Here is an 11,734-nt window from a genome sequence, read left to right as displayed (position 1 = left end):
GACTTTCAAATTTCTAACGACAATGTGACTAATTAACGGATTTATTTTCTAATCATTAGTAGCAAAACTAACTAACTAATCATCCATACTTAATCAATACAAAGGATTGCGCACCTTTAACAAAATGCTTAACTTTCAAAGTTATCCGTATAGACAAGTCAGATCGTATACCATTAGTCGGGGCATAGGTGGAAAATTTTCCAATTTTATTACACTAAAGCGGAGTATCCGCAGTCTATGGAAGTCGAGGAATTGTTTGGACTGTGAAAAGTTGTTAGAATTGGGGTTGAAAATTTTCAAAAAAAATTTAGAGAGCACTTGAATTATATTTTTTAATGGTGGAAATAAATTTAGTACCATCAAAATTTTATCGGTCACCTGAAATTATGAAAATTGAAAATTTTTGCTTGATTTTACAAAAATCAGTATCAGATTTTTTCAAAATATGATCAAAATTTCCATAACTTTGAATTTTGAAACCAAAAAAACAATCTCGTTACACTACAGCACACTAAAGCCAGTGCTCGAAATCCACATCGGATTTTAAGCTGCCTTTAAATCTTGAACGTTGCTCATAGGGGCAAGTTGTCTGAGAAATAAATAACACCTTATCTGCACTGGAGTTCAAAAAGCCTCAGCGGTTACCTCCATTACTATAGTAAATGTCATGTCTTCAAAAATATCGAGATTCATGAATTTATAATTAAATCAAAGTTCAGGTATTTAAAAGCACGTGCCATAATCAATAAATATGTGAAATTCAATATTCTGAGGCTATGCATTTGTTTGATAGAATCCCTACCACAAGAAATGAAATTCAATATTCTGAGGCTTTGCATTTGTTTGATAGAATCCCTACCACAAGAAACAAGTGTTTAAATTCTTTATCACATAAGGAGAGGAGAAACGCAGCAATATGTTCTTGAACATCAAGACTAATTTATCAGCTCCATGAAAATACCCTACTCAGAAGCAAATTGAAAGTTTGATTCTACTTCTAACCTATGACACCAATGTTGAGTCCAGGCATTCAAATGCCTTTGCCCATTGCACTGAAGAGGGAATGCTACCATAGTCTTGAAATTCATTTCTAAAGAAGTCACCAAAAATCCGATTCAAAGCATTTCTTCTGCAAGTGATTAATATTGGATAAAATGACACTGTTGAAAGCAGTTCTTATTCTTTGAACCAAATTTAACATGATCAGAATTTTCTGCAATGCATCAATTCATGGTAACTCAATGAAAAACACCAATGATTTAAAATAATGAAGTAGATAGCCTGTCTTAAGGATTGAATGGAGCAAAAGCCACCACTGAGTTGTGTCCACCAAATCCAAAAGAGTTTGAGATACCTGCCATTGACGGTGTAAACTTAGTGTCAGAATCTTTAAAAGAATTTTCACTTGTCTTTTGCAACAGAATTACATCCCGAATGCTTGATCTTTTAGAACTTGAACATTTATTCCTAGACCACAATAGTCACAAGTGTTTATCTTGATTTTTATGGTAGACAAATGGCCAAAAAATCAGAGCTCTGAAAATAATTACAAAAAACAAGTATAATTCATGGAATAAGTTGGAAAAGTAACAAAACCAAACTCTGGCAGTGGCCAAGATGTGAAGCTTAGCTTTAACATAACAAGTCAGAACTTTGAAATACCTACAAAAATAATATAACTTGGAATAGGGTAACAAAATCCAAACTCAACATCTGAAAGTTTAAGACAATAAAAAGAAATATGAAATGGAGTAATAGAAATTAAAGAACAGTGATAATGGGTTTGAATTTGTTTAGTAATGGGTTTTATTTTATGGGAAAAAAAAATATTATGTCCATAAAATTTATTAAATCAAAAAACAATAAAATCAAAGATGGAGAAAAATAAGTTTTTCCTGACCATGGAATGCCCTGCTAGTTAAAATATACTAGATATAAAAAAATACAAATAAATCTAAGCATGCATATCCTCTAATTACATTTTTTTAATGGTCTATACTAATAATTATTTTATTTTCCCTTAAAAATATTTATTAATAATTAATAAAATAAAAAATATTTTTTAATATCTCGAATTTATAAAATGAACATATCAACCACATGTGAAGTTTTAAAATAACAACACTAAAATGTGTGGGATAGAAATAACATCCAAATTACTAAGGGTCTGAGCCTGCGGTCTCCTATCGTCATTATAAACAAAAACCTTCAGAAACTTTCCTACCTGCGTTGCCAGAACGTGGTGCGGAACCGCAACACCACGAGCAGGCCTTCCCAAACAGAAATCGCTCAGCTAAACGTTTTAATTTTTACAAAATATACATCTTTATACATGATAATTTAGATTACCCTCATTATAAAGTAAATTAATATTTTTAGGTCATAATTTTATGAAATGGAGTTTTAGAATTTATCAATTTAATAACTATTTTATTTATATAAATTAAAAGAGTAATAAATTATATTAAATATTAATTTATAGTAATTATTTAAACATTTTTTAATGGTATATTTTAAATTATTAAAATAATATATATACATAATCTATTTAAATTATAAATTTATTTTAAATTATTATTCTTATTATTAATTATAAAAAATCAATATATTAATTAAAAATATATATATATACTTTCAACTTAATTAATGTGTGAATTACATTTGTTAAAATATCATACACCAATATCATAGTCTATGAGTGTTACATGCATTTATTTCATACATGACTTGTCTATATGCCATTTCTATCTTAATTAATCAATTTAATTCAAAAGATATAAATAACATAATTACTTTGAAATAAATATGAATCTTTGATTTGTGAATATTATTAAAAATATTCCAGAATATTTCATGAAAATATTTCAAAATATTTCATACAGGTTCAATCCAGCTCTATTTCAAAATAGATAGATAAGTTTTCGATTACATACTTTCAAAACCTAGTTGTCTTTAGTGAGACCTTTTGGAAGCTTTTCAAGTGGGTTTTTCCGGTCTAATTTCTCTAAAATAGGACAGGAATTTATTGAAAGCACAAGCTTGAGGGGTAACCCCTGCACAATCAAAGTGCCCTAGGGGTTTTTTCACGGTGCTAAACTAATTTCTCTAAAATACGACAGTAATTTATTGAAATCACAAACTTGATGGGCAACCCCTCCATAATAGAATTGCCCTAGGGGTTTTAGGGTGTTGAATTCATTCATATATACAATCAAAAAACCAGTTTAAATGACACAAATCAAGGTTTCGCCTAAACAAATTCCCCTGGATACAGTTAAAAAACCAGTTTAGGTGAGACAAATCAAGGTTTCACCTCAAATATTTCCCCTGTACCAGAAAGTCCAAAAGATAACTCCCTTTCAAAACTCACTAATCTAAAAATAAGTTTAGCTTCTCTTTAATAAAAGACCTATTTCAAAGTCTGCGAGGTCTTGGATAGATGGTGCACTCCTTGCATTCCTTGATGTGAAGTCACTGGTTCAATTCCCGGCCCATAAGGGTGATATATTGGACATATTGAAGATGTGTCTTCCAAACTTACAAAAAAAATCCTTATTTCAAAATAGATACTCCTATCAACATAATTGAAATTATCTAACAATTACAAACTTATAAAACTCATTAACCAAAAAATAAAGTTACAAAATTGAATTCACAAAAGTTAATTATATTTACAAGTGTTTTTTTATTTTGGAATTAGAGTGTTAGAGATAGATTTATTTAACAATAAGGTTTACCACGTGATTAAGCTTAAAGATACTTAGAATATCTTCTATAAGAAATGGAGAATTCATATTTTAAATAGGGAAAATGGAAATTTCATATTATAATATTGTGGTTAATTAACAACTTACTTAATTATAATTATATTGTAGTCACTCTAATATATTATTTTGTTTATTAAAAAATATTTTAATGATAAATATTATAACTAATGAATGATTAATTATTATTTATTTAATATAAGTAAAGTAATTAAAATAAAATAAATTTGTATAAAATTAAATGGTGGTAAATAAATATAGTTCTCAAAATGCTTACTTCATAATATATTTTATATTTTTAAAATTCAAAAAATCACAAAACATGTAACAAGATTTGTTAAACAAGTTAATACAAGTTAAACGATTAAAATAAAATAAAATTTGTATAAAAGTAAATGGTGGTAAACATATGTAGATCTCAAAATACTTACTTCATAATATATCTCATATTTTCAAAATTTAAAAAATCATAAAACATGTAACACCATTCATCAAAGAGTTTCCTCATAACACATCCCACATTTCCAAGATTGAAAAATCACAAAACATGCAACAAGATTCTCAATTGTGAAGATTCACTCTCACTTTACCATGAAGATTCTTAACTTATAAATAAGTTTTGTTGCAATACCATGGCTTACTAATGACACATGCCAAAAAACCATAACTCATATGCACATGAATTTTTTTAATAAATCAATTTAATATATTCTTAACTTATAAATAAGTTTTGTTGCAATACCATGGCTTACTAATAACACATGCCAAAAACCATAACTCATATACACGATTTTTTTTTTAATTAATCAATTTAATTATAAAAACTAAAAGAACATAACTACTTTTGAGATAAATCTCAAAATTTTATCTGAAATTAAAATTAGTAATAAAATTATTTGAAAATATTCTAAAGATTAAATCCCTACCATTCATTTAATAATTATTTATAATTAAATAAAAATTCTAAAATCTTAATTCCAGAATAAACATATCTATCAACATAATTTTGTGTTATTAATTAATAAAAATTTAAAATCACACCTATTAATTATAAATATGAATTTACAAAATTCATAAAAAAAAAAAAAACTAAACGTTAATCTTAAATATATAATTCGTTAATCTTAAATATATAATTAATTAGATTTATTTACAAAATTCACAAATAAATAAACATAATTTCACATACATACAGATATAAGTTTTAAATTTTAAAAAAATAATGATATAATTTATAAATTCAAAATTTATTAATATAAAATTTAATAATTTATTAAATTATTTTTTTATTTATTAATAAATTTTAATATTTAATATATTCAAAAATTTCATAGTTTTATAATACATAAAAATTTGATTAGGGAAATATCAATTAAATATCAAATTAGCCTTCTAATTTTGGCTAATTAAATGAAATCTATTTCCTACCCAATTAAATTAGTCCCTAGTCCCTTATACTCCTGTTATACAATTAAAGATGCAAAGCCTAATTCATCCTGATTCATAATGGCCACTTAATTAAAATATTTGAGAGTCTGTTATTAGTTTGTTGCATCTTTATTATTTAGTTTATTTTAGATTTTTTTTTTTGGGTAAATTTTAGATTAAAAATAAATAAATTTTATGAATAATAATTTAAAAATAATTGTTAGACAAATTACCTATGGGTATTTTAATAGTTTTCCTTCTCACAGTTTTCCTTTCACTTTAAACTCAATGCAAAGACTAAACTTAATCTAAATGGCGTAAACACGAAAATATGACCAAACCAAACCTAATAAAGTGATATAATAAACAAGAAAATATTACAAAACCAAACCTAATAAAATGATATAACTCAATACCCACATAGTGATGGCAAAGAAGATGGAAAAGACATCTACCAAAACAGTGATGGCAAATAAATGGAAAAGACAGATAATTGTAACTTTCTTTGATCAATAAAACTTTACATTCTCAACCTGCATCATAAATAATGTTAGGATCTTACAACATAAAAATAATATATCCAAAAATCTATCCAAATTATCTAGATATCATTAAAGATACGCTAGCAATAGCCATTTAGTAAAAAGTGCTTGGTGTCCTAGATGGCAAGTCCTATTTCCACCTCCATAGCAAAGTTAATGCTATGGAGGTACCCCTCTGACAGCCACATACAGCATCATCGACCATGCATCATAAACGGTATCCGTCTCCGGCATCCCTCTCCCGCTGCCCATCGACGCCCCCGGCGAACCTGCCCACAGCCACTGGTGGCCTCCACTCAGATCGTATTGATGACGGACGGGAGAGTGTGGCCTCCACTCAGATCGTATTGATGACCGACGGGAGAGCGTGGCCTCCACTCAGATCGTATTGATGACCGACGGGAGAGCTCATTTACGTCATGTACGAACCGGACCAACTTCCTCCAGGCCATTCAAAGTCCCGGCAATCCTATCTGCAAAACCATTCCGCCACAATTCACCTTCTGGACTCCGGCGAACAGAGAGGGAGGTGAGCACTCCGCGGCGAACAGAACAGAGGAGACGTTCAATAGACAGAGGAGCTGGCCATTGGTTATCGAGATTTGCGGTTGGCAAGGTTAGTACATTTGAAGCCTGCGAATTCTCGGTGAATTTTAACATCTATTTGGACTCGCCTAACATTCTAATTTGAGCTGCAAATCACTTCATTGAAGTGCAAAATTTAATCTGGTGTAATAATTTTCGTCATCACTGTCTCTGCGTAAAAGACCATTTATCTCCTCTGCGAATTTATGTCCGTTCGTCAATCTGTTGATAAAATTGCTGTTTTTGAATTTATTGCTCAGTTATGTCCGTTCATCCATCTCGTGATAAAATTGCTGTTTTTGAATTTACTTTCATTTTGTTCAAATTCGAGGGTTCATAATTTATGGTAAATAGTCGATCACCCTAAGATATTGTTTTTTACAAGATGGGTTGCGATCATATACCATTATTGCTTCGTTTTGTACAAACTGGGTTGTGATCATACACCATTGTTGCTTCGTTTACCGAGTTACGGTATTAAGAGTTTTGGCCCAAACCTTTAGTGTGGATTAGACTGTCTTGTCTTTTTTTTTTCATATAGCAGTCTGCTAAATTTAAATGCATAGTTGTAATTGTTTTGTTGTGTCATTTTCATTTTTTCAAATATTTTTACCAAAATCTCGTTTGTCGTCGTATAAATTTTTGCAATTCTAATGCCTAAAAGATTTCTCAGAAATAGTTTCTTTACAAAAAAACTTCAAAACATAAAATTTCAGTAACAATTAAATTACATTCCACTTTATAAATTTACAATTTAAATAATAAAATACAATTTAATTTTATGAACTGAAATGATAGATATTTGAACCAATAACCTTTTTTTTGGAAAATGTAATTTAACAATATACTCATTTACTATCAATTCAAAGCTTATATAATCCATAAACTTAAATTACTTTCAAATATTAATAATAAAATATAACTTAAATTACTTTAAAATATTAATCAGAATTAACAAATATTTTAGTGACGCCCAAAATTCTAAGCCTATCATTATTGAGCTCCGCTGGAACTGAATTCCAAAAAATGTATTAAACAGTTCGAGGGTTTGCATGATTATCGGATGGATCAAACCCTTGATTGGGCCTCTTGACGCATTTCCCTCTGCTTCGGTTGCCTCATAAATGGATTTAGATTTTGTAGTGTCTTTGACTAATTCTACAAATCAAATGCGTTCAGAAGTCAAATTTTAGTCAAATATCATATCAGAGCTTACTGGGCAGTCCAAGTACCAGTGGTAATTAGGCTAGGACTTGTATGACTGGTAACAATGAAAGTTCAAAATTATAATGTATTGTAACAATGGTGACAGCAATTAAAGTTTGGCATTCTCATCAATTGTATATAGTTGTATAACTAAAACCAGAAATAATGTGAGCCTGTTAATTCCATCTAATTGATTGCGTTTAGAAACTCTCTATACTTTGAAACACGATTTCATTGAGTATACTATTCTACTTTAGTTTGCTTGAAATCCTGGTCACTTTTTCTTTTTAAGATTTGTTTTATGTAAGAATTTTTCAACAGAGTTCATCATTCTCATACTTGTCTCACTACTTATGGAGAGCTTGCCATAATCATTCTGGAATTCGTTAGATTTGTGTAACAATTCTCACCATAACATTAAAACTTGTGATTAATAAATATTCGTGTTGCCTGCAAAATCTAACAGCAAATCATCTGTCCTCATTTCATTCAATTTTATATTATACAAATGAATTATGAATACTGTAGATATATTATACGCAGTCGTATAAAAGATTATGAGCTGTTGAGGTGTGCAAAAGTGGAGCTGCAACGGTTTAAGATAACTACTTTTGATTATCTCAACTACTATTATCTTACTCTTCATTATCTTAACTATGAAATTATAAATTAATTACTTTAGAATTCAACCATCATTCGCATAATTTTGTATCAAGCACCGGCATAATTTTGAAACAAGGGTTGCGCCTATAGCAACCATAGTCTATAACCTTTTTTTAATTACTAATGATATTGATATCTTCAACATCCATAGACTCTATCCATCCATAGACTCTATCAACGCAAATACGTACACAGAAAAGTTCATTTTTAATTAAATACTAAAAATGATGTCATCACCATCCACAAAAAAACTCGAACAAAACAAAACTGTATAAAGAAAAGTCCATTTTATTAGGTTGGTTTCTGAAATCTGATGCGTGATATGAGTATGTTTTTCCTTCATAGATTAATATCTACTTATGCAATAGAATGTCTTCTATATTGTATGAACTCATTTCACGCAACCAACATTAAATAATCCCCTATTTACATCTTAATTACAGGGTACCCATTTAAACGTGTATGTCGGTAGATGAAACTGGTGTCATCTGTTTGGATGGAGAAATGGAAAACGATAGTAAAAAATTACAAGACAATTGCATAATCTAATAAATGTGGAATATTGTTGTTAAGGAATCTGTTTAGTTATTAACACTGTGAGTATATATGCACAGTGGAAACAGTAGATAAATTTGATCTAATAAGTATAAATGGAGAAATAAAGAAATGAGGTACACATGGAAATAGGAAGAAATGAGAGTTGACATTATTTACATTAAATATTAACACTTTAGATATTCAGACTAAAATCAGTTGATGAAAGCACTTACAGACTTTGTCCTTGGTGGATGTGCAACAGTAATGTGCTCGGAATTTAAGTGCCAACAGACCAACCACCGTATATTTAGCTTATATCTATTCACTTTGTTAACTGGAAAAATATATATTTATGTGTTGACATTATTTAACTCTTTTCATTATTTATGTGTTGAGTTTTTATCATCTACATAAAAAGTTGAGTTGCAACAAATAGATATGTTTTTTGTCCAGTAACGTATTATATATAGCTTTTTAAATATATCAAGGATTTAAGAACATTTTATTCTATTCCAGTTTTCAAAATTTTAGTGTTTAAAATGGATTTTAGTGTTTATTCTATTATTATGTTGTTCTTTTTAGATTATGGTATATGGAGAGCATTAGTGTCTTTACTCTCCTCGTTATGTTTGCAGGGAAAAAATATGTCCTGTAAAAAAATGGCATCCTATTTTGCCTTTGTTGAAGAATCCATAGAGCCCTCCCCCATGGAGTGTGCGGGTTACGAGCAGTATGTGCATCTCCCCGAGCTCAGTGCCATGTGGAAATTCAAGGAATGGCCTGGTTGGTCTAGAGAGGGGTTGGTAAAGACTGCCTTACAATCATTGGAGATTACTTTTCAGTTTGTTTCGTCTGTCCTCTGTGACACAAGGACTTACATTGACAAAGAGGAATGGAAGAGAAGGCTTGAATCCCTAATTAGTTCCCAGATTGAGTTGATTTCAATGATTTGTGAAAATGACAAGCAGGTTCCCACTCTTCAGTTGTCAGTAAGTAGTGGTGTTCTCTCATGGAAAGTTTTCCGTGAGGTATGGCAGAGACCTGGTGCTTTACCTGTGGTTAGCAGAACAAGTGAAGAGAGCTTACTTCCTCGTTTGGGTACATGGAAAAGCGCTGAAGCTATGGTTTCTAGAATATGGCTTGCCATTGAAGGCCATATGCAAGGACTCCCTTCACTTTAGGTCTGGGGGAACCAAATATGTCAGGTAAGCCTCTTCTTGAATATGATAGAATCTGCAAGCCAAGATATTTGCACTCTTTAAAACAACATAAACAGTTCCATAATCTAGAAGATGCCAAACTTTGCAATGTCCTCCAGATCTTTGAGGCCTGGGTATTTGTAGGCCAAGAATTGTTGCAGAGAGTATATGAAAGAATAGACTCTGGGGATTTCGTAGGAGCATCCACAGACTGTTGGATGGTTGAAAGGATGTGGAACATGCTCACAGAAATTGTGAATTTGCTTCTAGTGATGGACCCAGATGATTTCCTTTGCCTTAAACACCAGTTGGCAATTAGCAGCACTAGTACGCTTGCAAGCGCATATTTCCTTCGGTCTGCCCCCCTTAGAGACCTTACAAATGCATGCAAGGAACTAAGGCATCTGGTGCCCAAAGTCATCGGTGTTGAGGCTGATCCAAAGGGTGGACCAAGGCTCTAGGAGGCACTTATGCATTTGTTTCATTCACATGGACTGCGCTCACATAACACTTCAGGTGCTTACCATGTTGCAACAATACATGTTCTGTTGGCCTTCCAGACAATAGAAGCCGCGGTGAAAAGGTTTTTCTTCTCATATCAGCAGCTGGTAGTAACAACCATGGGTAGCACTGAAATGAAGGGTCCATCATATCTACGTGCTTGTGATGCCCTACGTCAGATATATTTTGAACCACCTTATTTCCCTAGTGTGGATGGTGCAAAGACATTTTTGGGTTACTATTGGCACTAAAAGTTACAACTATGGTGGATGGTACACTGGAAGATCTACAGACAAATCAAGTGAAGTTTACAAGAGAAAGAACAGTGCCTTCAGTTTTTCAATGTATTACCCCAAATTCATACATACACTTTTTACATTGACAGTTTTGAGTACTATACATAGAATTATATTGGATATAGGATTAGACTCATTTTTGTTCATCCCCATCAGTAGGACCAATCAATAGAACAGTGCTAGAAATTTGGGATGAACAAAAATGAGTCCAATCCCATGTTGGGGAGAGGTCCATGTTGGAGAGGGAAAAAAAAAAAAAAAAATCCCAAATTTCTAGCACTGTTCTATTGATTGGTCCTACTGATGGGGATGAACAAAAATGAGTCTAATCCTATATCCAATATAATTCTATGTATAGTACTCAAAACTGTCAATGTAAAAAGTGTATGTATGAATTTGGGGTAATACATTGAAAAACTGAAGGCACTGTTCTTTCTCTTGTAAACTTCACTTGATTTGTCTGTAGATCTTCCAGTGTACCATCCACCATAGTTGTAACTTTTAGTGCCAATAGTAACCCAAAAATGTCTTTGCACCATCCACACTAGGGAAATAAGGTGGTTCAAAATATATCTGACGTAGGGCATCACAAGCACCTAGATATGATGGACCCTTCATTTCAGTGCTACCAATGGTTGTTACTACCAGCTGCTGATATGAGAAGAAAAACCTTTTCACCGCGGCTTCTATTGCCTGGAAGGCCAACAAAACATGTATTATTGCAACATGGTAAGCACCTGAAGTGTTATGTGAGCGCAGTCCATGTGAATGAAACAAATGCATAAGTGCCTCCTAGAGCCTTGGTCCACCCTTTGGATCAGCCTCAACACCGATGACTTTGGGCACCAGATGCCTTAGTTCCTTGCATGCATTTGTAAGGTCTCTAAGGGGGGCAGACCGAAGGCAATATGCGCTTGCAAGCGTACTAGTGCTGCTAATTGCCAACTGGTGTTTAAGGCAAAGGAAATCATCTGGGTCCATCACTAGAAGCAAATTCACAATTTCTGTGAGCA

The 11,734-nt window shown here is 31.6% G+C and overlaps 1 protein-coding gene across 2 annotated transcripts in view; it reads right to left on the bottom strand.

Annotated features, from left to right (window-relative positions):
- Window positions 1-1,145: 1,145 nt before the first annotated feature.
- Window positions 1,146-11,734, bottom strand: part of LOC149184599 (3-oxoacyl-[acyl-carrier-protein] synthase I, chloroplastic-like) — a 34,976-nt gene continuing 24,387 nt past the window's right edge. For both annotated transcript variants that reach the window (XM_089418949.1, XM_089418948.1), the window contains exon 8: window positions 1,146-1,354. In XM_089418949.1, coding sequence (XP_089275075.1) covers window positions 1,287-1,354 — 68 coding nt within the window. In that variant the 3' untranslated portion in view covers window positions 1,146-1,286. The remainder of the gene's footprint in view (window positions 1,355-11,734) is intronic.

This window comes from Pinus tabuliformis, chromosome 3_2 (genome assembly GCF_031772625.1).
Source record: "Pinus tabuliformis cultivar Carrire ecotype Pingquan chromosome 3_2, CPIR1, whole genome shotgun sequence".
Taxonomy (NCBI): Eukaryota; Viridiplantae; Streptophyta; class Pinopsida; order Pinales; family Pinaceae; genus Pinus; species Pinus tabuliformis.
The sequence above is the reverse complement of the archived record's forward strand: the minus strand, read 5'-3'. Positions and strand labels throughout refer to the sequence as shown.